Source organism: Meleagris gallopavo, chromosome 2 (genome assembly GCF_000146605.3).
Source record: "Meleagris gallopavo isolate NT-WF06-2002-E0010 breed Aviagen turkey brand Nicholas breeding stock chromosome 2, Turkey_5.1, whole genome shotgun sequence".
In the NCBI taxonomy this organism is placed as follows: domain Eukaryota; kingdom Metazoa; phylum Chordata; class Aves; order Galliformes; family Phasianidae; genus Meleagris; species Meleagris gallopavo.
In genome coordinates this window covers 108430542-108457875 of record NC_015012.2, presented here as the reverse complement: position 1 = coordinate 108457875, position 27334 = coordinate 108430542, and the positions used below count along the sequence as shown (strand labels likewise).

Genomic DNA, 27334 nt, shown 5'->3' with positions numbered 1-27334 from the left:
GCATGTTACCTTGCTGCATGAAAGTAGAACTTATCCTTTTCATTGACATGTAACATCCTCGATCTCTCTGCCGTGATAAGAGGCATGATGCCTAAATGGTCAGTATCTGACATGATGCAGACATCCCTGTCTTCACTGTGGCAGCTCTTTGTAAAACCAGTAAATGTGACATCTGCCAGGGATTAAAGAAAAAGACCAAGCAAGAAAAAGTAGTCAGAAAGTGCAAGAACTACGGAGAAAAGAGCTTTGCTCTATGAACTGTTCTATGTGAAATTGTAGTGAAAATTATTTTTTAAATCAGACTACTTGCATTATCATAGACCTTCAGTTGGCTTTAGAATATCCCATAGCTGCAGTTATACCTGAGGTTAACATAAACCAAGGTCATGCTCATGGGAAATGAAACCAAAGATTAAGTGAAAAAGAAACATGGGGAAGAATGATTAATTGATTGTATTGGAATCAGAAGCAGCTTATAGACAAGCTGCCATGGATGGTTTCTCCACTTACCAAATGTTAATATAAAATGGTTGGTGTCTGGTGACACATGATTGGCTCTGGAACTGAAATACTGTGTAGCTACAAAATCCATTCTATGCCACACATTTTCTCTGAGACCCTGGGAAGTCTATTTGCCATTCTCTCCCTCCCATGCTCTTCAGTAAAAAGAGCATAATGCATTTTTTTTGCAAAAGTAGGTAGCAGTGAGGAATAAACACATGAAAACTGTGAGGTATTTAGATCCCATGATGGCATCCAGCCATCCAGGTTTTATTACACAAATATTATTCTGGAAGCAAGAAATTTAACTAGAGCCAAAGACAAGTGATAGATATCCTACTTTTGCACTCTTTAAAAATTATAATTCTTTATGACAATAAAAGCCAAGCCATGTTTCTGTGCAGCTATAGTCATGATGTTCTATTGCAATTCCTAGACAAGATTCGCTACTCCTCAAACTTGACACCTCTATTTAGTTAGAGATGACTGCAGATCATAGACATGCATCAGGTGGAAATAAATAGCATAGAAGGAGAAGTGTGTTTGAAGTAAAATACATAAATTAGCAAATAATTGCATATAGCTGATACAGGAAGTGAAAATTACCAAGTGATATGTTTTTAACTGTATCAACCTGAAGACACATTCAGAAGGATTTCCCTACCATGACCATTTGTAGGTATGGAAGGCCAAAGTTTCAGCCTTGGAAAACTATAATTAGTCAAGACAGGGACAGAGTAGTCTCGTCAATAGAAGTAGAAGACCAACCTTTCAGCTTCATGAGTCCTAGCACTTTTGGACAAAGGACAATTTTGTGCCATGGGTTATCTGGCCTCTGGCTGGTCACAGTGGTAAATTTAGGCCATAAAATCCCAGCACGGCCTCTTTGAAGGTAGTGTGGTGGTCGATCCCTGGAAGTCAGGTCAGCTGCTTGAGGCTTGATCCTGTCTCTGATGCAGTCAAAAGTTGAGCTTGTTGCAACAATGGTAGAGTTTCTAAGTTCAATGTGTCTTTTCCCCGTGTAGCATTGCTTGGCATACAGACAGTGTATTACTGGCAGGAGACCCACAGTGTTGTCCACCAGCACCACATTGTCTATAATGACGCTGCTTCCCAGGTGGAACATCATACCATAGTCATAATTCTTGTAAGATAGAAAACCTGTTATTCTAGTGCAGGTCTGAAATCCGTCTCCCCTGTACAGATGAATACCGTGGAGATTTGAATGGGCCACATTTTCACTGCAATAATCAACATCCAGCAAACACTCTTGGCCTTTAATATGAAATCCAATCCTCTCAGATCCTGCCACAACATTGCCATAGAGGGAGACACCAATGACAAGGTTCACCTTGATGCCAGCAACCCAGTTTAATAAACTCTCTGGCTGTCTGCTTAGAATAACAAGGTTCCTGATGAGAGAATGGTTTTTCCCTTCCAAATCGATGCCAGGTCCGACGGTGTTGAACACTATATTATCATGCAACCAGATCCCATTGCTCATGACTGCTTTAATGCCAACTCCACAGCTACCATGAATGGTGGATGACACCACTGAGGACTGCTGAGTTACATTCCTGAATTCAATAGCAGAAAGTTGAGGAGGCCCAAAGTTCAAAAATTCAGTATTTAAGAGTTGAAGGACACCTGTAATGAGATAACTGCAATGAAACAGAAGCTTCCAGAACTACCTGAGGCCATTCAAACATCACTCAGGCATATAACAGTAGGCAACCTTTGCCATTGTATTGCCAATAAAGAGTATTTGTTCAAAAACAGTTAAACACTTACAGTAAAAACAACCAACGACAGAACCACACCATCTAAATATATTCCAAGATTATTATGAAATATTTGTGCTCATATTTCATACATATCTCACAGTCACAGTTTGCTTAGAATTGCAAAGCACATGCAAATGGATATATCTTGTGCTATACAGTTCTTTCTTGGGCAAAATTGGCCTGGTCAATGAGAGTAGGTGAATCTCTACTACCTTCAAACTCTCTCCCACTGGAATCCGTAAAATGTCCCACCAGTATCTTCCCAGTGCAAGGCACATCAGACTTGATCTGTATATTCCGTGTTAGGAGTCCAACTTCTGCAGACAAAGGGATGCGCCTGCCATCTTCTATGTCATGGGGATGCCCTGGGGAGTTTCAGGAGACAAAATGTGCTAAGTGTCTATCATACCTATATACCAGTGCTTCAGGGGACATCCAGCCTAGCGGATTGTGCACAGCATCTCTGTAGAATCTGCACTGACATTCAGGTGGGTTTTTCCTCCAGCACAATCTACACACATCAACACTAAAACTGAAAGGCCACCTGCCCATCAAATATTCACCATGCATATATATTTTACCAACATACTTTGTTTTTAGAAAAAGGTGCTAAATCTTTTCCCTGCGGTACAGAGATGCCAAATCAATGAGCAGATTCACACTGATTTTTTTAAGCTCTACACGCAAGAGATGTTCTTCAGTACAGAAATACAGCGTGAATTGCTATTAGAATTAGACCAACGACAGCATTAAATAGCAATTACCTACAGAGATCTGGTTGCAGGTATCTTCTAAAAAAAAAAGTGGTGTTTAATGAGAATTCTGAGAGAGCCAACGTAGGTATCTAGCCTGGAATTCATCTCTGGTGACTCTTGGCATCTCCAGACTTGACTCAGTTATCCAGCCTGGTTTTATGTACAGTGTAGAGAAACAAGCAATTCTTAAGTGCAATTCATTATCTATTTTATACACCTGCTTTAAGTGAGCAGTATGTATTTATCTGCTTTGAGACACTGCTCATGGAGATATCTACTTTTCTTTAAGTGAATCCCAGTAATTACGTAGCTCTTAATTCTTCCATCAGTTCCCTTTTTGACTCTTTGCAGATATTCCTTCTAGAATGAGCTACTCAGTACAGTTTGGACCATCAATTTTACACTATCAAAGCAGCTGAAAAAGGCAGAGAAAGATACATCAGTAAAGTAGAATTGATGTTGCTGAGACCTGAAACAGAAGGTCTATGCTTCAGAAGGAAACTTTGAAAGAGAAAGATATGTTTCCTACCAATATGCCTATGGAGAAGGCGTTCATGGAGTGTTATACTATGACCACTGACTTCTTTAAGTGTAACTAGTTCAGCTTGGTGGGCTTCATAGGAGGAAGAGCTGATCACAATATCTCCCTCAGGCCTCCAGTCCACTTCATCCTCCAACAAAATCCTGTAATGTCAAGATATGAAACCAATATCATTGTGAGTTATGCTCAAAGATTTCCTAAAGAAAATGGCAAGAATCTGCAGGGTATGCACTAAAAAAAATCCTTCTGCATCCAAAAACGAATGTCGTGAAATAGAGGGATTAAATTAATCCTGAACTGCCTGATTCCTGCTACTGATAACCAAGGTATCCAGTTTCAATGTACAGTTGTAGGGCACAACTATGTTTCTTATCAAGGATGTGTCAGATCATTGTTGCTTAAGACTTAATCAGTACAGTCAGTAACAAATGAAAGCCAATCCAGCTCTCTCTGTACTCCCTGTGTTGGAAACATAGAGAAGCATCTCACTGCCTAAGCAAGAATACCTACTGCTATTTGAGATGTCCCAAGATATCTAATAAATAGGATTACAGTCATGATATGGCTTGCTCATGGAGTATTACTGAAAACAAAGATGGAAGCCATGGAAGAGTCTCAAAGGAATCACTAGTGACTATAAATGTGCCTCAGATAGGTCCAGAAACTATGTTTAGGTATCTGAATCCAGCCCTTGGCATTTGAATAGCCCTATGGACACCAGTATGTAGATGGTTGGATGGTTGGACTGGATGACCTTGAAGGTCTTTTCCAACCTTGGTGATTCTGTCATTCTGTGTTTCTGAACTACACTGATTCAGATAGGAATTTAGATAGCTTTTCAAACATTTCACACAAACACCTACATTTTCTTTTAATCTTGAATTGAAGACCTCCCATTGCATTCAAAATTATATACGAACCTCCTGTTTTTTAATAGAGAAAATAAAAGCATTTAGTGAAATCAGAATTGATAACAATCTGTAATTAAATATATTTGATAAATACCTATGGGTGCTACTACAGGGTAATTAATGCTGGCCGGGCGATAAGCTATGCTCAGCTACTTGCTGATTTAACAGCCCATGGAAAGAATTTAGAGAATATCTCATCCTGCAGTCAAATGTGATAGAAGTATAGAGAAATGAAAGTCCTAGCAAGGCATGTGGCAAAGTTTTTACTGTCCATTCTCAGGGCCTATTTCAAAGATGAACGAGCTCAAGTTGAGTATATTCAACTCTCAGCACCTGTCATTTGTGGAGGACAGCTTCTGAAATGGCAGGAAATGCTGGTGCAATGGAGAGCCACATACTGTTCAAGGATAATTGCACTGGCAAGGAGGTAGCAAAACAAAACAGAGTAACAAGAATTGTGGCATACATTTGAGATTTTTGACAGTTTCTGTGAATCTTAAGTCCAGTCCCAGTCATACAATCCAATTCAAGTCTGTGAGAGCTAGGAACAAACATATTCTATTCTTGAGGTTTGTGTGCCTCCACCGTCAATCTTCACAATGAGTTTACAAATAATTCCTTCCTAAATGCTGATATTTCACCATTACCTAGATGGGATCTCTTCCAGTGAGTTTTTATGAGGTCTAACTGTTAGATATTTTCCTTTGCCTATATGGTTAAAGTTAAGCATTTGGAAGACTTACTGAAAAAGGTGATGAAAATTTCATGTAAGAAAGTCAGGAATAAGAACTCCAGAGAGATAGGTGCTTGGCCATGCTACATAGCTAACAGTGAGTGGTCAAGGCATTTATAGGGGAGATCCTTATGCAAACACATTCCCTGGCTTAGGTCAAAAGCTTGAACTTCAGGCAGCAGACATCTTCATCTAACAAGCAGCTGTGGTAGCTCCACTTAATCTGCCTTAAGATGTGGTTTCGACAAAGGCTTCCTACTGAAATAGGCCCATGTAGTTATGTCTGCTGCACCAGCTATAATAAGTTATGGAGGTGCAGCAATGGGAGAGAGAAGATGGAAATCAAAACTATACCAGAAAAGTGAAAAATACATACCCTGAAAGGGCCATATCTCAAATACCTTACTCCTTGGGTTTTACAAGCAACCTTATATTCTCTGATCTAATTCACTACTTATACAAAAAAGATTTCTCAGATAGGAGAAATTATGATTCACATAAATGATGCTTACTTGCAGACAATACTTACTCAGTTTTGTTTAATTCAGAGGTGAAATACATATGTAAGTCTCAAGTCAAAATGAACATCCTAATCACCAAGATATCAGCCATTAAGGATTTCAACCAAAAAGAAAGGAAAAACAGAGGGAGAGAAGGAGGAAGGGAAAGACAGAGAGAAGGATGGAAGAACAAAGAAAAGCAAGGAAGGAAGGACAGAGGGAAGAAAAAATCTTAGCTTTGTTCCTCTTTAGAATTGAATCTAAAAATTGTATAATTTTCTTGCAAGGAGCCACACATAACTGTTCTTCTACCTAGACATAGTTTAAACAGTGTCTATCACAAAGGAAAAGAGAAATCTTAGTATAAGCCATAGAAAAGGGAATTTTCACTTCGTTTGGAGCCATATTTGAGCAAAAGATCACCTTTCATTGCCAGGGGCAACACTAGCTCCAAGATGTGTCCAAGACTTCCCAGGATAAGAGCTATACATTTGCATCTTCCCATACACCCCTGAAAAAAAATAGAAAGCAAAAGTTAGGTAAATACTGAGTAACTAAATATATTGAAACCTCGCTGTATATTAAAGCATTTTCCTATATTTTACGAGAAGTGTATGAACAGCATATAACTTGAAACAGAGAGTAAAGCAGAAATAAATAATTAACTTTTAAAACGACTGTTGCACATAAAGCCAAGAAAGGGTTTGCTGGCCTCCATTTTAGAGTTTGGGTTAATGTCCCACTTGGACAACTTTTTCATGACATACTATGTAACAGAATCATAGAATCATTAAGGTTGGAAGAGACCAGACTGTCAACCCGCGACCACCATGCTCAGTAAATGCTTTACCTCCAAAGTAAGGATGTACATTTGTAAGATGTTTGTTTCTTCTGTGTGGCACAGTAATAGTCTCAACAATATCAGACTTGGCAATTGCCTAAGACTGGTATGCTATAAAGAGTTATACTCATGTCTCATACCAATACTCCCTGGGTGGACATTTATTTCCTCCAGATGATCACAGTAAATCCCTTCAGATGCCCGAAGAAGGATCAGTAGCTTTGAATCCCTTTCTAGAGGATGTTGAAAAGAACCTGAAAAAAAGAGAAAACAGCAACGACCCACCACAGAGGTATCAATGGTTTTGTGATGCTGAAATGGTGCTCTCCCTTGTCTCATGGAAATGGTTTCCAAGCACCTTGCTCCCTGCTAAGTTGAACATGGGGAATGCCAGTCGTGTCTGTGGGAACATTTTGTCCACATCGCTTAACTTAGGAGAGTGCATGCCCAAGGCTCTCCTTGGAGTCAAGAGAGAAAGAAAAGTTCCTCCATCGGGTGACTCACACACATCCTATATGGCCTGAATTGCCCCTTGGAAGTGGCAGCCTCTCTATTGACTTTGTAGGCAGCCTGGAGAGGCTGCTCCAAACTCAGACATTTCAGTTAAGTGCTTAAATTAAAAGGGAATGGAGAACTGAATCTAAATTTAGAGTCCCAGACGGGTTTGCCCAAGGTCAAGCAATGAGTGTGTGAAGACAGGAGGTTTTCATTCATCTCTCTGATCACTGAACATTTCTTTCCCCCACTCATCTTTCCCTTTCTGTTCATTTAAAATTTCACCAATTCCGAGATAACTGTTCCCATTCTGCAGCCAGGATGGCTAAGAACAGCCTTTCAAACCAACTGAAAGATTTTATTAGAGGAGGGGGAAAAAAAAAAAACAAGAAGTTTTGGTGTGTGTGATGTTGCTCTTATCTTGTGATAAGTCTGTACAGTAAACTGTATTCCAACTGTGACTTCATTTATTTCACCAAGGGTAGTTTACAGTTTCAGAAGAAAATGGCCCAACATTAAACAGATACTAGGGAGGAAAAAGTAGGACAGTTTTTGCCCTGGAGAAATGTATGCGGAGTCCAGTAAAAGAGTTCAGCATTCCTTTAAAATTAGAGATTAAATCAATTATGCAACAGAAAACTGCAGCAGATGTAGAACTAAAAAATGTATACATATCTGTACAAATTTAGCTGGCCTGTCATCTTCTTTTAATATTTAAAAATTACTAGTTTGGAAAAGATAGCTGATTTCGTATCCTAAAGAAACATTCCTTTTAAAGGGTGTTTTTAAATTATCTGAAATCAATAAATAAATTCATTGTTCCCCAGCACTGTCTGATATTTGTGGGCATTTAAAGTGACTGTGCAGTTTTAGAAGGATAAAAGACCAACAGCACAGGACTTGCACGGTCTCCATCCAGCACATCTCATCCTAGTGAGCTTGTTTCTGATCAGGGGACAGAGTGGGAATTCAAACATACAAGTGTCCATCATCCATGCAACTTATCTTTGACTTTCTTGTTTAAAGTCCCGTATCTCCCATTGACAAATAGTAGTTTCAGAAGGGAAAACACGAGACAAGGACTCTTACCATCGATGCACTAGGTTAAACAAACATCCAGCTAGAGCTGCAAAAGAGTCACGCAGACATTTGTGTCTATTTTTGCACCCAGGGTGATTGTTTTCCTCCCAGCAAGATGCGATTTGAAATACTCACCCTGAACATACCTTCCCCGGTCCTCAGGTCAACCCTGCCCCCAGTGATGAAGTTATCAGCTACAAAGATGACCCAAGAAAGACTCAATGAAAATATTTAGGGAACTTAATGCTGATGTTAGGAAGGTATTCACAATTACCTTTTCCTAATCATAATGACAACCCTTTCAACTGGGGCGTTTTTATAATTATGAACTATTATTTGTGTTATCACTAGGGTTATTATTTTACTGCTGGTTACGAAGTGCTTAATATTTTTTCTAATTAAGTCGATTAAAAATGGCTCTGTAATATATTCAACTCTCAGCTCGATTTTAAAACAATTTTTAAGTGAGTTTCCAGGCTTAACAATCATAGAGAAATATTTGGAAATGTGAATTTTAAAGGCTTGAATTGGAAGTTATGACTCTTTAAAAAGAAATATATCTACATTTAGCTAAAATTTGTGTATTTTTTTTTTAATTCCTAAAAAAGCATGGCAATATTTTATGGAATGCTGCCCTTGTTAAAATATCTCTTTCTCTCAAATCAGAGTGAGAAACAAAGCAGCTACAATAAAAATTCATGGTTACTCATCACCGTATTAAATCCTTCAAAAAGAAACCCAAAAAGGGAAGATGATGTTCATAGAAATGATTAGTTGCCTGGAAGCTGTTAACAGCACACTACATAAAAGAATGCAGGAGGTGTCTGTGACTAGAAAAAAACTGACTTGTTTTCTAAATATTTAGAACAAAAATAACCCCAGCATTGCTTATTTCCATTAACAGTTTTAAGTCAACGAGTGTAAGTAACATGAATGCAAGGAATACCAAAGTTTGGCCTGCAAACTCACTGAACTACTAAGGTGGACTTCTCAGTAAGTTTGGATCGCTGACAATGTCTCAGAGTACTTGAAGAAAGCTACGATTGTGCCAATATTTCAAAGAAAGATAAAAGTAAGAGCATCAGGTAATTACAGCCCTGTCAACTTGACACTGATTCTAGGGGAAAAAAAATAAAAATAAAAATGGAATGTCCAACCCTGAACACAATTAATAAATCGTTAAAGGGGGACGATATAATTAATGCCAATCAACATGGCTTAATAGAAAATAGGTCCTGTGAAACTATCTTGTTATCACCTTCTCGTGAGACTACAGGTTTAGTTGATGAAGATAATAGCTTTGATATGATATAATTGGCTTCCCCAAGGCATGTGACTTGGTAGCACAAAACTTTCTGATTAACAAACTACATCGGTACGACAAGAATATGGCACACGTTGATTTCCAGGCTGACTGACTGAAATAGGACTTTCAGCTCAAGCAGGTCTGTATGGTCCTGCAACCACTATGGTAATTTGTCAGTGCCCCAAAGGTGTATCAAGGGACTAGAAGTACACAAGTAAGTTGCCACACATGGGGGAAAAAAGAGAAGCTAACACAGCGATAATTTGGAAGAGAAGAATATAGGGGAGAAAGTGAAGAACGTTCAAAATGTGATAAAATAGGTCTCGCAAAGCTCCCTCAGCTTACTCAAAGGAAAACCCAAAACAGTTAATGCACAAAAGGCACTGGGCAGGATAACTTTCATGATCATTCGAAATAACTGTCTTAGGAAATCACAGCTTTTGTAATAAGTCATTTTGGTAAAAAAAAAAAGTTGCTATAGACACGGGAATCGTCATCTCTGCAACACACATGTGAAGGATCTGGGTTTAAGTGCTGTCTTTGAACTCTGGATGTGAGAACTTCAAGTTCCTTGCATCGCTTTATTGTGGTGAGTAAGCCTTACAGAAAGTCACATCGAGCTCTCAAATTACCCATCCTGCACATCAGATGCAGAGAAATGGATCCCATTCCGTACTCCTTATTGCCTTGCCAGTTTGATGACAGCCTGGTTGATCATAAGGTGAGATGATAAAGCACAGCTGGCAGAGAGGTGAGAAAAGGGAAATTGCGACCAGAAGCCAACAGAACTGTTTGGTGAGAAGCGCAGAAAAGTTCAGGAGGGAATAATGCCAGCAGATGCTGAATCATAGAATCATAGAATTGCCAGGGTTGGAAGGGACCTCAAGGATCATGAAGCTCCAACTCCCCTCTCACAGGCAGGGCCAACAACCTCCACATTTCATAGCAGCCCAGGCTGCCCAGGGCCCCATCCAACCTGGCCTTGAACACCTCCAGGGATGGACGGGGCATCCACAGCCTCTCTGGGCAGCTGTTCCAGCACCTCACCACTCTCATAAGAACTTCCCTCTGACATCCAACCTCAATCTCCCCTCCCTCAACTTCAAACCATTTCCCTTGTCCTGCTGTTATCTGCCCTTTCCAAGAGCTGACTCCCCTGTTTGTAGGCTCCCTTTAGGTACTGCAAGGCTGCAATGAGGTCACCCCGCAGCCTTCTTTTCTTCAGGCTGAACAAGCCCAGCTCCCTCAGCCTGTCAAAGTAGGCAGGACCTTCTCAAACACACATCTTCTTGCAGCTGGGATGCAAAGTTTGCTAATTTGCCCAGATCAGCCTGGGCAGAGCTCCCAAGCAATATTTTTTCCCCTTCTTCAGTGCAGATGGGAGTAACCATGTCGATGCCAGAGAGCTGGGCTGCCTCACAGCCACCACACAGTGACAGTGTGCCTCCCAGTCTCCCTGGTGCTGTCACATCACACAGCCTCACTGTAGGTGTGTGCACTTTCACAAAGAGGGTCTAAACTGATGCTCTTCTGGGAAAAACTGGCACAATATATAAAAAATACCATATATGTCATAGGAAAATAGAAAAAAAGAAAAAGAGAATAGAGAGAAGGGAATATTTTTTCTACCCAGATTTTCACTCGCTCTGGATTTAGTTTTCTGTTGCATTTCAAAAGAATTTTCCATTGTTTTCGCATTTTACTCCGATTCCAGATGTTCTTGACAATTTTTAATGCTTTTTTTCTCTATTTTTCCACAGCAAATCCCATTCAATTATTTCTCAGAATACTGAGTGTTTCCTGTCTTCTAACCTTTCTTTTATTTACAACATAACACTCTGCAACAGCTGTTGCATATAAGAGTAAGGAATTCTCTGAGATAAGGCTTCCTCCCTTCTATTGGTAAATAGACTTTGCTAAGCATCTTGCTGTGACTATCTCCAATAGAAACTCTGTGATTCCCAAATCTGAAACTTCTTGGACTCTGCCTGACGAGCTATTTTGGTAACAGTGGTGTATTGTCACCAGAAGACCTGCAGAATGTTTATTTGTGGTCAGTGCATAGCGTTGGTTATCCTTCACAAGCCATTTCTTCAGATGTCCAGGCTTCACTCTGCAATGAAGCTGTACAAAGGAAGCATCATATTGTTGCCTCTTATAGCTGCTGCTGCCAAACAAACAGAAAAGATAAGAGGCTGCAGCCAGTAGCCAGAAGTGAGAGATGAATAAGTGAGATGTAGGATGAGATTCAGCTGCCAAAATATGGATACCTAACGTCATTTGAGAGCCCTAGACCTCTTCAAATCCAGCATGTGAGGATGGCAGATAGGAGACATGGATCAACATGAGAACAGAGCCAGATGGGATTCCTGAGTGTGCCCTAAGTGCCTCAAAGTCCCTATATTTAGGCATCTGAACTATTTTCCCAGAGATATTCATATCTCATCCCTGCAGACAGCCAAGGTCAGGCTGGATGGGCTCTGAGCACTGATGGAGCTGTGGGTGTCCCTGTTCAGCGCAGGGAGTGGGACCAGACGGCCTTTAAAGGTCCCTTCCAAATCTAATGATCCCATGATTCAATGGACTATGTTGTGGTTTCTTCATGTAGGTGAATCCTTGTTCCCTGAACATGTGAGATAACAAAGATCAGGCAGCGCAGCTTAGGCTGTATTTTAACCTAGATAACCATACTGAGCAGTCCCACAGAAGCAGCTCACAGGCTGATGTCCACATGTAACAAGTAAACACAAGTGCCTTAAGCATGCAAACCAAATCTCTACCCCAGATTGATACTATCAGTTGAAAGAAACCAATGGCTTGGAAAGGACAAGGAACAAAGAGATGAAAGCTGAGAGATGAAACAAAGGAGATGCAGATGGTGCAATGAACTTTTCAAAACGCTTTTTCTGTTATCTGGGTTGAAAAACTTCTTGCAGTACATGCACAGTATTCCATGTTCAACAGAAGTTGTGTAGCTGCACAGAGATGCAATGGAACTGTTAGATGGGACTCTGAGCTCACAACTAAAGAATATGGCACCCACACAACTCAGGTAATGGAGAAACTGGAGAAGAAAGTCCTTTGGTAAGACTCACTTTGAGCCCCAGTTGTCCATATGAGGTTGAGCATTAATCATCATTAACATATCATAGAATCATATAATGGCCTGGGTTGGAAAGGATTTCAAAGGTTATCTGGTTTCAACCCCCCTGCTATGTGCATGGTCACCAACCAGCAGACCAGTCTGCCCAGAGCCACATCCAGCCTGGCCTTGAATGCCTCCAGGGATGAGGCCTCTTGCCTCAAATGAGTGACAAGATTGACAAGTAGCCATCATGAGATGTGCAAAAAAAGAAGAATGTGACATGTTGAGACTGAAAAGAGAAATGCTATCTGGGTAATTACTTACTGGGCTCTACTACAAAAGGAAAAAATAAGCTGACTGAGCGTAGCAGAAAACAGGATGAAACCAACAGATCGATGTGTACAGAAGGTTCTCCAACATCTTCTACAGCCTTATCAAGAGCTGAGAGCTTTTTTCAGCACAGGAATAGAGCAGTTTCTATGTATGCTGTCTGTTCTATATTGCTGACTTGGATTAAAATGAATGCAACCATCCCAGGACAGAACATAAAAAGAACATTGAGATCAGCATTACTTTTCTTCATCTAAAACTGTGCACTGAAGGGAATTCAGCACATCACTTAATCTCTCCAAATCTCCATCTCTTCTGTTATAATTATTTTTTTAAAGGCATGCCAGTTCAGAAAGGTAAAAATAAATGGTGTTTCTTGAATGTTGCTGCTGATATCATCATCAGATCACCCTGAGTCAACAATGCTGTGGGGCTAGGATCACTCCAAGAAGCTACTTTGCGGATAGACCCGCACAATACTTCTTATTTTTCTGAAGGCTCTAATAGAGGATTTTCAATCTGTTCCAGAGCACGAATCATCTCAAAGCTCACTGTGATTCTATTGATCTTAATTGACACTGACCACGGATTATGCCACACGTTGAAGAACAGATGACGGACCCTCCAAGATCAAAGGTGTCCCAGATCTCCCAGCTTTTGCCGTATCTTCCCATCCCAGTTTCACTACAAATGACTGTTTTAGCAAAATCAATTTGGATCTGGTTGATGTTTCAAAAACTCCACTTTTTCACTGATTTTTCCTTTGTTACATATTTCGAATGTCACTGAATTTCTTACAATTATGTTTTAACCACCTGACTTAATTTATTTTTACCTGAAAGTAAGATGCCAAGTGCTCTTAAGGGTACCAAAGTACAAGTAAGTTGTGTTTCCAGAGCCTATCATCATTCTCTAGCAGCTGAGGTGAACAAAATACTCATACTGCCTGAAAGTGTTGGTTTGGCTCAGGCCACTGGATTTGCAGCAACTACAAGGCCAAAGATTCCCATGCCAAAAACAGGGCATGGAGATGTTACACAACAGGGAGGAAATTGGATCATGTGATGCCAACCTCAGATCCTGCTCAGACAGTGTTGAATGTTGATGTCCACATCTATTAAATTTGTTTACTAAACTGTCTCATTATCTACTTTGTGTCAGGATTTCTTTAGGGTGGGGTAGAATTGGACAGATGGGCTTCAGAACCTTCCTTCAGGCATGGAACAGCCAGGATTGGACAGATGGGCTCCAAGAAGCTACCTTTAGGCCTTGAACACATGAGAAGAGAAAGAGGAAGGGAAAACACACGCAATCTCAATTTTAGAAGCAAGCATAGAAGCCAGTGAAAGATGTTGGAAACTTGAGGTTTCTACCCACCTATCATCTTTGCAGCTCAAACTGGAGCAAGGGCATCTCTCCAGAAGAAGCTGGACCATGATTCAACAGCTGCAAATACCTGTTTGGCTTTTAATGTCATGACTAGTCACAGATATGCTGCAGGGGACTTTGTGCAGCTAAGTGCTTCAATGTTTTTTAATAAGCTTTTTAGCAGTGAACACATGCTTTTTCTTAAAACTAATATGAAACCACATTTAAAGTACCATATATTGGAACTAAGAAATGACTGAGAGTCTTTTAAGTATATAGATACATTAACCTCCCAGATTTAGTCTTTTAAACCCTTTTTTTTTTATTTAACAATAGAAAACAAGGCAGCAAAATAACTCTTTTGGCCACTGCTGTATTAACTAAACAGTCCCTTGAGATTAACAACAAACAAATACTGGAGATCACAAACAAATTATCTTTTCAAAGTTCATGAAACCAATCTTGAGAAAGGTCAGACAGTGATCAACAATGTGATTCCAGAGTCCTAAGGATTCCTGCAAGTAAATACAATGCCTGGCTTTAGGAACCTTAATATTTAAAGGGAGCTGCTTAATAACTTCTGTGCAGAAAAACACTGAGCTGTCCATTGCAAATAATGTGGAACAACCCCAGTAATACTGGGGACTCTGAAAGCACTAGAATTAGGGGCCAGATAGCCCCTCACCTGTACAGTGGGTTGAGAAGAACAAATGTTTTGAATCCAGCTGTGCCAAATGTACGACATGGAGAGATTTTCAGACAAAATGCTTTTCCACCTTTTGCTTGTATTGGCTTTGAATATCTGTTACAACAATTAAGAGCCTCATAGACATCAAGAACTGCTTGAATACTGCTTGAATAAGAACCTTCCCTGAGGAATTACTGTCTTATGAAGCAGCCCCATATGAAGTAGGGAGGACTTCCACATGCTCCAGATGAAATCTCAGCCACCATGAAATCAGGAGAAGTTTTGCTGTTGACTTCAGTGGAGCAAGGACTGCAGTAGTTGTAATATGATGCTATTAAATGAACGTGTAATTAGTTTCAGCAGATAATCCTTGTATAGTCAATGTGGATTCTGAGGGTCCACATTGCTGACACCCAGATAGGTACTGCAGCAGTAGAATCACAGAATCATTCAGGTTGGAAAAGACATCTAAGATCATCAAGTCCAATCCCAGCCCACCCTCATCATACCCACGGACTACATCTCTCAGTGACTCATCTCCAGGGTTCCTGAACACCTCCAGGGATGGTAACACCACCATTCCCTGAGCAGCTTATGCACTACCATTCTTTCTGAAAATAAATGTTTCCTAATATCCAACGTGAATCTCCCCTGGCACAACTTAAAGCCTATCTCTTCTCCTATCTCTATTACCTGTGAGAAAAGGTAAAAGAATGACTAGCAGGTTACTAAACCAAAAGGTTTCCTTCTTTTCTTGTCCATCAAGAATAGAAATAAAACTCCAGGTATCCCCAAGACAGGCTGCTGACTTACCCACGTTCAGTGTACCTCCCACCACCACAATACAGGCTGCACTCAGGACATTGCTGGAGTTGGTGGGGAACTCAAGAGTCCCAAGGATGTAGAGACCTCTTAGAGGAGGAAGATCTGTGTCCACTAGGATGGTCCGGTCTGGAAAACAAAGCAGGAAGTGATTTGGAATGTAAGTATGAAAGTGGAGAAGCTTGAAACGTTTGCTCTTCTTGAGATTAGATTATTTAAATTTTCAATCAGAACCACTGGAACAGGACTTGTTCACAAACACTTACGTGTTTGTGCCACTTCCACAGCCAGAGCTTCATCTGCAGCTGAGCATCTGTGGCATGACTTTAATCTGATAAATGAATGATAACATTATATTTGTAATATATTCATATCTGCATGCGTAAGTCTCATCAAATGTCACATCTGAACATTAAGAATGCATATGAATGGCAGCAAGTTGGAGACATGCCATTCTCATTGCATGAGTCTGGTTCTATTTGTGAAAATAAATCTTGATCAACTAATACAATACAGAGTGAATAATTTAAGCTATCCAGACAATATTTTTCCCTCGTGATATTGCAGAGAACAAGAACGAATGAAGTGAAAAACTATCGCATTCCCTGTTAATTGGTTGGTTGACAGAAACCAGGGGAATCATCGTTCCCTCAGCTACTTCAGGATAAAGCAAGGAACGTGAGTGACTTCTGACCCCATTTCCAAATTCCTTGATCCTCACTTCGACCAAGCATTGGATATCACCAGAGATCAATTCATGATTTCCTGAGCTAGCTTATTTCTGTTAATTTTGGACTAGCATTGGCTGAGCACACTGACATCACTGCTGCCCCCCAAATGTGCAAATTTACAGTCGATGAGCCATCCAAATGCCAATTAAGCTTTCATTCTAGGGCATGAGCAGGACTTAACCAGCACGTATCTTAATGGTAGTCCACCACAAGGAGGTGAATTCCTCCCTCAGGACACATCTAATGTTCTTTAATGTCACTGGGAGGTTTCCACTGGAAACCACCTCAGACCCTTAAATTGCAGCTCCTTTCGTTATCAACAAGACTAGCAGCTTCCTGGAATGGTGCATCTCAGACACAGCCTGTAAAGAAGAGAAGGGTTCGATGAGATGCTGCCATTCAGACTCTTAATGTGGAGCAGAAGTCCCTCGTAGGATTGTGGTCTTCATAAAAATAACTTGCAGAAAACGTCTATTGTTAACATAAGGGCAGCTGCCAAATCCTACTCAGAGATTTCCTGTGGCCTTCCTTTGATATTATGCGCATTTATTGTGTGGCACAGCTATAGAAAACAGGAGGGATTAAGGAGCACACATTTTCCAGTGGCCTTCGACAAAGAAGTGTGAATGGGCCACCTGAAAATCCTATTGACATGCAACGTCTTCAGAAGTGAATGAGATGTTAACAGTTTTGCTCCTGCCACTAGCACCTTCTTTGTCAAAAACAGAAATGACCCTGCCATAGGAAGCTCAGGGAAAGTCTCCTGCTGGAAACATGCAAACTAGGTTTGTTAAATCTTCTCAGACTAGCTGCAGGAAATATAAAAGCGCACAAAGCACACGCAGAAGGGGACTGCAACGATATGAGTAGGTTGGTTCAATGTTAGCATGCCCAAGTCCTTTGGTTTTGCAGTCCTGATGTGTCACAGGAGTGTGGGGAGAGGGAACCACTGCATGCTCGGGGGACCTGGGTCTGCTTACAGATTTGCTCATCCTTTCTTCATACACCGTCCTTGTAATTCAGTCTTCCCAGACTTCCTTTCCGTTTTTTTTCCTTCTTTCTTTCTGGATATCTGCAAAGGACACACTGGTTGCTCCGTTCTCAAAGCCTACGCCAAGGAGTGCAGCTATCCATGGTCACTCAGACCATCTCAAAAAAAATCCCTGCATCCTCGGGCTGAAGCATCATTCAAGCATGTGACATCCTCTCAGCATTTCGACATAGTAAGTCTCTACAGAGCAAATGCGAGTGCAACATTTTTTCCCTAAATCTCATACCGACAGTACTCGTATATTTTCATAGGCATGAAGAAACTCCTGTCTATAATCTCTTTACAGGACAGGTATAGTCCTATGCCCTGCAGAACTGAGAAGCCTAGGCACAATATGTGAGGATACGAAACAGAGAAGAGAATAAGGGGAAAGATGTTGTTAAAATGGTATCTCTCAGACAGAACGGGTATCTAGTTGGTGAAATCACAGCTCGAGAACGTGGCAAAAAGCTGCAGCTAACAAAGGCCATAAGTATATTCATCAAACACGGACTGAAACATTTTTACAAGGAAAAGAAGGGCTCCTAGGCATACTATTTATATGTCAGGTTCCTGTCTTGAACAGGTATTTTTTGCTGAGTTGCACATCCTTCTAAAAAAGGTTTCCTGGAGGAAATTCTGGCCTCTCTGTAACTGTAGCATCATACGTGTGAGCCCTGAAACACAGTTATAAGAAATTCTCCCAGAGAATGTCTGCAAACCTGGGGTTTCCTCAGTTGAATAGAGCCACAGGGTGTGATGCCTGGGGTATGAAGTTCTCAGAGGGGGAAATGTTGCTCTGTAGAGACAACAGAAGGCTCCTTCACAGCCAAACAGGTTCTTGCATGCTTGAGGAAGACAAACAGATTCAAGGGAGGCCTCAGGATGAACACAGTCCATACAGAATATCCTCAGTCATGTATTCTAAGGAGATGGCTACAAAGGGGTTAAAATCATAAACCTTCAGTCACTGAGCTCAAGAGATTTACTTTCACAGAATGACAAAATTGAGTCCAAAATTCTCCAATGAAGACATTCTCATAATAGCAAGCAACCGCTTTTAGAAAGCGATAGTTCAAGCCTGAAAACAGGGCTACGTTTCATTATCCCTATATTTTCTTCTACACAAAAGCTCACAGGTATGCTACAGTCTTAACGTTCAGATGTACCACACTGAGAACTCGCTAATGACTCCAGCACTGACACAAAATGCCTTTGATCAACTGTATTGCACTATAAAACACCATAGCATGCCATTGAATGGAAATCAGGCACAACAGAAGAGCTATTATATGAGATACAGTACTCCAGCATTCATCTCTTCAAACAGAAAAAGTTCAAAGAAAATCAAAATCAGAAAATGAATAACAAAGTGAATTCCACCACTAAAAAAAAAGAAGAAGAAGAAGAAGAAGAAGAAGAGGAAGAAAAAGAAATTGCCAGAGGCTACATGATATCATACCAATGCCCTTCAAAATACATTCCATCGGCCAGAATTATAACACGTTCTCCTTCCAACCCCGAGCGCGCTGCGTCAGGAGTGTGTCACACTGAAAACCATAAACCAAAGCCCTGAAAATCCAAGGGCTTGAGAAGCTAATGCTGCCAGACCAGCATGACTAAACTCCTCCAGCTTGTTTTTCAAGGTGCAGAAGCTGCCCAAGCCTGTGTGGTGAATGCAAGAAGTCCCTGCGGGACGGCTGCAGCTCTGGAGGGTTGAGAGATAACACCACACATTCCTGAAGCCAAAGTTATCCAGCTGGAAGAGACTTAGACCTTCAGGGGAGTCAGACACTAAGGAGACTTGCAGCACTCCAGCACTAAAAGTTAATTTAACAGGAGCAACCCACCTCTGCTGCAAGAACTTCTGAGTTTCACCAATGCTTTCAAACAGGGCAAAACTAGAAGACCTTCATACTCATCCTTATTTCCAGCTGTCCAGATTCACTGAGAGATTTCAGCACTGTGTCAGGCCTGGATCAAAGTCCCCCACTGCAGTTCTTTGCACTAGAAACAAGATCTGAACACCCATTACTTGCTTTTTTTTTTAAATTGTTCATTCAGGGCTGAGACGACTGACACAGTAATGCAGAGCATATCAGAAATAGGCCCAGGACTTGGCTCTCAAGCTGAAAATCATTGTGGTTAGCTTCCAGAACAGATAATTAGGAGTAGCTAAAATAGGTTACTCACTGGAGATCCCCCACAGCCCCTGGCTGTGCTGCTGGGCACCCTGATCTAGATGGCTCTGCTGGAGCAGGGGGAAACAGAGGGATCCAGAGGGGAATGGTCCTAAATTGAGACAGGGGAGGTTTAGGTTGGATATGAGGAGGAAGTTTTTCAGCCAGAGGGTGGTGAGGCACTGGAACAGGTTGCCCAAGGAGGCTGTGGATGCCCCATCCCTGCAGGCATTCAAGGCCAGGCTGGATGTGGCTCTGGGCGAGCCTGGGCTGCTGGTTGGTGACCCTGCACATAGCAGGGGGTTGGAACTGGATGAGCGTTGTGGTCCTTTTCAACCCAAGCTTCTATGATTCTGTGAAATGGGAAGGGAAATGTGAATAAAATGCTGTGACTAAACAGCTCTTAATTGTTTCATTCTAGATTCTAGATCCAAGCAAGGACCTCACATTTCTTGCAACTAAAAACTCATATACACAGTTGTGGCAGCAAAGCAAGGTATGACAAATGGACTGAAATTTCTTCTTGCCTAGTCACATTTTAGGTGCTTTCATTTGAGCATACGGTGCACTTGTCACACTAATAATGGCTATGATTCCAATTTAAGACACTGCACACTGTCAACTCCTACCATCAATACAGGTTTCAACATCTTCAAGCCGAAAAGAATGAGGAGGAGAGGAGAAAGAAAGCAGGAAGCAAGAGAGGGTAATCAGAAAAGACAGATGAGCAATCAAGTAGCTCTTTCTCAAGAGAGTTCAGGAGATGAACAAATTTGTGTTCGTACTCATGTTGCTATTTCTGGGCTAAAACAGAAGAACAATTCCAGAAATAGAAGGGTGAGGAGAAGGGTTTCTGCACACCTGTTAATCACGTCTCAATTCTAGTGATAGAAGCCAAGGTATTTTTTATCACTGATAGGAGTAAGATGGTCACAGACTACGCCTGTCCACCAGTCCTACCATTTTCACATACTGTTTCCTTCTTTTTGTCTGTTACACACTTAGCTGTGGTTTTTCTACTCAGTAAAGCTCCTCTGAAGAGCAGACAGTTTCACTGCCTGCAGTGGAGGAGCTGAACACTGCAATTCAGAATTGCAAGCTCCCAGTGTCTAATCCCACTCAGGCACTAAATTTTGACCCCAAAGACTGTGAGGCCACATTGCACAGCAACAGGCCTAAGCTAACGAGCTTTGCCTCTCAGGAGAGCTAATTAGTTCTGGTATATCAGCACGCTGATGCAGCAGTCTTATTTCCAGTTCTAGAACTAGATCAGTTGGGCTGGGCTGTGGGCAGTGTGCGATGCTTCAGGCACAGCTTAGGCATATAGACAGAGCCTTGTGGTATGGTCAATATCTCATGCAGCAGCTTAAAATGAGACACTCTAGGAAGAGGATTAGGCTGACATTTGCAGGAAACACAGAGGCAGTTTCCTCATAGGTGAATTTGCAATGCAGCAAAGGACCACCAGAACCTCAGCAACCAGTTTTTGCTTTCCTAATCTAATCAGAACAATCAAACTCCAAACCGTTAGCCAAGCTTTTTAATTACTACCTCCTATTTCTGTGTAATTTGCTTCCTGTGACTGTAGGAACACACTCTATATAATTAATTAATGTCAGTACAGAGGCATCCACTACCACTGGCACTCTTGTGCTTCTTCTTATCTGTCTCTGACACGTAGTTATAGTTTTTGAAGGCTGAAATGCTTTGGTCATGGGTTCTAAGCTGGGGTGTTTGTTGATCTGGGTATAATTGATACACAAGAAGTTGAAACGTGATCTGTTGTAGTTCTCTTGTCTTGTTCTTTGAGATCAAGGAAGGGCAAAATGCAAAATGCATCCATAGCAAGAGGACTAGAAAGAGAGCTAAGCACGCAGGAAATGCATCGCTGTTTAATGTCTACAAAAGGGGTCAGATACAGAGGTGAGAGTGGCATAGGAACCAGGGAGAAAGGACATTTTATCTCTTTCTCACTGGCAAACAGGTACAAGTTTAACATGTGGAGTACTGCTGTTGGAAGAGAAAAGCAAGCAAACCCACTGTTTTGGGTGCCACACTTGGACTTTGTAGATTAGGGTCAACCTCTTGTTCTGGTACAGATTTGCACTGGCTAGGCCTTTATGCAGTGTTGTGTATACACACAAGGGAAATAAATACACACCTTCACAGAATGGTTTAGAGGACATACATTAATGGCAAGCTGCACTTTCTCTCCAGGTACTCCAGAATGTGGTCTGTAGAAATGCTGATCAGGATGCACTTTACGATGCCTTAACTAAGTCATCTGATAAGAACAAAGTGCCTAAGCATCAATCATAGTAAATTAATTTAGACATTTAGCCCCATTTGAAATGTCCTTGGATATTTGAGACCTCCACATTACAGAACTGGCAAATACGTCATCGGGGACACGTTTTTTAGCTTAAAAAAAATCAAATAATAAGTATTTTTCAAAATAAATATTACAGTATTGCAATTTGAAAACATTAAAATATTCCCTCCCTGAAAAGAAAAAGAACAGTATAAAATATTTTAATTTTGTGAATATGTAAGGCCTTTTGTTTTCAGAAAAACTATTTGCTGAAATTAAAATAACTTCACAAAGTTTTTCAGTAAATCTGAAATTTTGTCAAACCTAACAGAAATTTCAAGGATGGGAATGTTTCAGACAAAAATCTTCTATCCGGCCTTCAAGTCAATGCAGACTGTCTCCATGAAAGAAGCTGAGTGAGGGGACAGTGTGACTTATCTTTTCTGAATATGACTTATTTCTTGCTACACGCATAGGACTTTTCCCACTTATTTCTGTAGAAGATTTGATGCTAAGAACACGTTCTGGACACATAATAAGGAAAACAAAATAAAATCCAACTCAACAGTTACAGAATCACAGAATTATCTTCACTGGAAGAGACCTTCTAGATGATCACATCCAACCACCAGCGTGACCTACTGAGTCCCATCACTAAATTATGTCCCTTAGCATCATGTCCACATACCTCCAGTAATGGGCACCCCATTTCAGTGCTTGACTATATTCTCAATGAAGAAATTCTTCCTAATAACCAACCTAAACCTCACCTGGCACAACTTGTGACCACTGATACTGTCAATCATCCTCATATCTGGAAGATCTCCCCAGAGAACTTCCAGCTCTAAAGGACAGACAGTTGCTCACAGAAGGTCTGAGCAAAGATGTTGTCTTGCAGTATAGGGAAAGATCAGCAGACCTTGTCTGTCTTTTCAGACTTTCCAACTGTCTCAGCAAATGAGAAACTCCAAACTGATTACATTGAGACCTCTTCCCTCCCAGTTTTCCCAGCACTTAGCTCCCAGGCACAGAATTCTAAAGGCTGTTAGCCTGTTTTTCAGTACACTGATGATATATTTTTAATGATACATAATTAAGTCCAAACTGCTATTTACACTCCACACCAAAATGCGAGCACACAATAACAGAAACTTTTTTCCACATTGATTTCATATGCCAGAAACGCATGGAAGAGTAAGAGACAAGAAGCAGCATTACCCCTATTTCCAGATGTGGAACTGTGCTAGGCACACAGACTTACAAAGTTTCACAGAAATGAGGAGAAGCACCAAGTCCCAGAGTACATCAGGTTCACAGCATTCAGAGGATCATAAGATAATTCAATCTGAAAGGAACCCCAAATGCTCATCTAGTCTAACTTCCTGATCAGATCAGGGTCAGCTTTTATGTAAAAAGGTTATCACAAGTTTTCTCCTCCAAATGTTGCTGCAAGCTCCATCATATCTTTGCTAGAATACAGAAAGGCATTCATGCAATAAAACTGTAAACTGAATCAGTATTTAAATGTAACTGAAGTTTGAGACTGAAATACAGATAGATACTGAAACATCTGGGAAGCACTCATGGCAAATGGACTGAGAGGTTATCACTGATACCAAGAAGTGCAATAGGAGAATAATATGGAATGTGGCACAACTGTGGAAATGTGAAATGTCCTCCCTGCACAAAACACAGAGAAGTAGGCCAAGAGATGAGACCTTTATGACCCGTGATTCTACTCCTAAAATAAAGTCCCTGAATATATTTAAGCCTGAACATCAGCATGAGTAACACTTTGTCTGTTTACATGCATGTGTAAACAGAAAATATTATTCTGTTCCAAAAATCACACTTGTTACTGTAGTCAAGAGACCAACATGATCTGGTCCTGCATACACTAGAGTAGAATAGTTGGTGACAAAGAACACATGCTGTATCTGTACTAACATAGAGAGATCTAAGCACCATTACAGAAATTAAACACCATCATTTCCGTCCTTACTGGGTAAGATGATGACGTCTTCTCCTGGGCCTGGGATGCTACAGTTGAATCCACCCCAACCTTTTTCTACATCCTTCCATGTCTCTGGGTGCGACCATTTCAAAACAGAATCAGAAGGATCTACAAAATAGACATATGAAGAGAGAATTACTGCTTTCAGTAGCTGAGAGCATTATCGTTTCTGAGATAGTTAAGCATCTGTGGCATTACCATCCTCCTTTTGTCAGTGATGAAGCAACACTAACTGCTCTATGTTGCCTTCCATTCTTAAAGGAAGTTGCCAATAGGAGAAAAAAAAAACTCTCTCTCCCAAACCTGTATTTTTGGAGTTAAATTTCAGGAAGATAGCTGAAAAACAGCTTCAAATTCTTTGGGATCCAGGAAAAGCGAAGCAAATCTTGAGGTTTTTCATCACACTTAGCTTATGATTTGTGAATATGCATCACAAACAACAACTTCATGGTGACGAGTCTCCAGCACAGGTGTTATGAGGAGCAGCTGAGGGAACTGGGATGGTTCAGTCTGGAGAAGAGAAGGAGGAGGCTCAGGGAAGACCTTATAGCTCTCTACAACTACCAAAAAGGAGGTTGTGGTGAGGTGGGGAATGGCTTCTTCTCCCACGTAACTAGTGATTGAATGAGAGGGAATGGCCACAAGTTGCATCAGGGGGTGTTCAGGTTGCACATTTGGAAACATTTCTTCTCCAAAGGAGTGTTTAGGCACTGGAACAGGCTGCCCAGGGAGGAGGTTGAGTCACTGTCCCTGGAGGTGTTCCAGAAACATTCAGATGTTGTACTAAGGGACATGGTTTAGTGGAAATACAGGTGGTAGGTGGACAGATGGACTGGATTAATTAGAGGTCTTTTCCAACCTTGGTGATTCTATGATTATTTTTACTTACATCATCCAAGGCTCTGAGCACTCTGAACACAAAGTTGAAATGAACAAGCAAAGATAAAAGCCAGTCACCTCTTCTTTTGTGGCAATACCAGAGGACAAAAATAGTAAATAACTCTATCAAAAAAATGTCAACTCTTCTCACACGTTTTTCTTCACCAGTGTTCTAGAAAACAGACTGAATTCCTGGAATATGCTAAATTATGAAAGCTTTTTTAAAAATGAGTAATTAACTCTCACTAGATTTTTAGCCCATAGAAAAGCAATTCTGTGCATGTGGTAACGAAGGCCTGTGGTGAAACACAAGCTTAACTGGGACACGTAGCAACTCCTACAAAGTTTTATTTTTAATGTTCAGCTTAATCCAAAGGGAAACTTTCGAGTCTCAGCAGCATCAGGAAAACATTGGGAGAAATAAAATTCACAAAGTGTAGGTACTTGTGCTTGCATTTTAGACAGCTAATGAGCCGGTCTTACAAATTAATTACTTAAGCTTGCTGTGCCATCAGCAGAGGAAGGAAAGCCTTCAGGGAAGTCCTGCACACACACGGTTTCTCATGTCCCAGACTAATGCAGACTGGGCCTCCCTCTGGAGGCCTGTGCAAGCACCTACCTCTGGCTGAAATGGTTTTATTTTCATGAGGGGAGCTTCACCAGACATCACTGAAAACACAGGGGCAAACTCATGCCTACATGCAGTGAACTAGAAACCACTCAAGAGCACTGCGGAGAAGAAAAAGTCTGCTGCTAGCATACAGTGAAATGAAGCTCAGGATCAGCTCTTCAAGGCTGGGTATTCCTTTACTTATCTGTTCAGGGGGAAAATGCTCTGTAAAAAATACCTACGCCTTATTGCTACATAAATGATTATTGTTGATAATAAACAGTAGGGCGGCTATGAAACTCAGATCCAGTTTTGGAGGTCTCCTCCATCTCTGGTGTATTATGCTGTCTGACTCGGTGTGCAACTGTGCAGTAATGTCAGACTATTACACTAAGATGACTGCAGAGCACTAAAATACACTGTTCTCTTACATTCCCCATGACCTACCTGATCTTCTGTGGCATTTCTTAACAAAAGTTTATGGTCTTTTATAATGTGGAATCACACATTTATCACGAGCAATGGTAGATACGGCTCAATGAAATGCTTAAATGAATGCCAAGAGCCCCTGTTGGGTTGATAGATGTACAAAACACTGAAGTGAAATGCAGCAATATAGTTCTGAACAAGTAGTAAAAAGGAAATGGTGTGACTCCCAGACTGAACCTTTCCGACACAGACTCACGCACCTGATGTAGGTGAAGGGGCTCTTTCCTTCTCTTTCAGCTCAAGATGAATTAAGTCAGCTCCTGTGACTGAACACAGAATTGTAGGGAGTTACAGCACGGCCTTAAAAATTTACCAAACCAACAACAAAAATTCACAGCAAGAGAATTGCTACACATGGCTTTCAGACAACATTTTACATTTCTAACGACAAGATTTTTTAGGAACTACTATGTGTTTTTTCCAACTCATTTCTGTCTTTTTTTTTTTTGTATTTTGAGAAGGGAGTAAACAAATACATTTTAATTTGCAGATACTAAGGGTCTCAAGACAACTCATTAGAAAGAGCTAAAAGAAAACATTCAACAATCAGAAATTCTAGGCTGGAACATGAATCTCATTTATCCCACTATAAATCCACAGCAGTTCCACTAACACAAGCAATATTACACCATTGAATGCATAATGTATTAACTGGATCGAGCAACAAATTACAGCTTTTGTTTTGTAGTTTGGTTTTGATTCCTCCCCCCACCAAATCTGGTATCTAAAAGAGATGCTTTAATTAGTCAGACTTTATAGACTGAAGACAGGGACCCTGTGTTCTGTACTATGAAAAGAGGTCAGAAGCAATTATCACAGTTGTAACCTTTCTGCCAGTATATTGTCAGCAGGAGAGGGGTCAGGATAATGCAAAGCAAGCTAAGAGGAGCAGAAGAAAACTGCTTCAGAGCCAGCTGAAAGGCTACCTCTTCTTCAGCTCCAGTGGCATATAAAGGCACTTCCTTTCAGTCACCAGACTGGAACAATCGTAGGTTAAAATAGAAACGCTCTGCCAAACAGATAAATCTCCTCTACGCTGCCCAACCCCTTCTGGTGACCCTAAAATGCCATTGGAAGAATTTTGGGGGGTAGAAGAATTGTATAAATAAAGCCATTGTCAGAACTTTCCTCAGTTCTGTCAGAACTTTCCTACACACGTATCAACCCACCGAAGGGATTTCATGCCGTATTGTAATTTACTTATTTTATCTTTAAACAAGTCTCTGTACTTTTAAATTGTGAGAATCACCCTTCCCTACCTCCCTCTTTTTCTCCCAGTGCAGCTGAGCAAATTTAAAATAACTGAGGTTCATTAATTTTAAGTGTTCAATAAATTAGTATGAATAATCA

General features: G+C 40.8%; 1 protein-coding gene across 1 annotated transcript in view; it reads right to left on the bottom strand.

Moving 5' to 3' along the window:
* PKHD1 (PKHD1 ciliary IPT domain containing fibrocystin/polyductin) overlaps nt 1-27334 on the bottom strand; it is a 69146-nt gene that overhangs the window by 3729 nt on the left and 38083 nt on the right. Inside the window, exons 13-21 of the mRNA XM_019613428.1 lie at nt 26185-26250; nt 23995-24114; nt 15732-15869; nt 6707-6820; nt 6149-6236; nt 3570-3724; nt 2498-2650; nt 1270-2148; nt 10-172 (exon numbers count right to left, since the gene is read on the bottom strand). Of these exons, the coding sequence (XP_019468973.1) occupies nt 10-172; nt 1270-2148; nt 2498-2650; nt 3570-3724; nt 6149-6236; nt 6707-6820; nt 15732-15869; nt 23995-24114; nt 26185-26250 (1876 nt within the window). The remainder of the gene's footprint in view (nt 1-9; nt 173-1269; nt 2149-2497; nt 2651-3569; nt 3725-6148; nt 6237-6706; nt 6821-15731; nt 15870-23994; nt 24115-26184; nt 26251-27334) is intronic.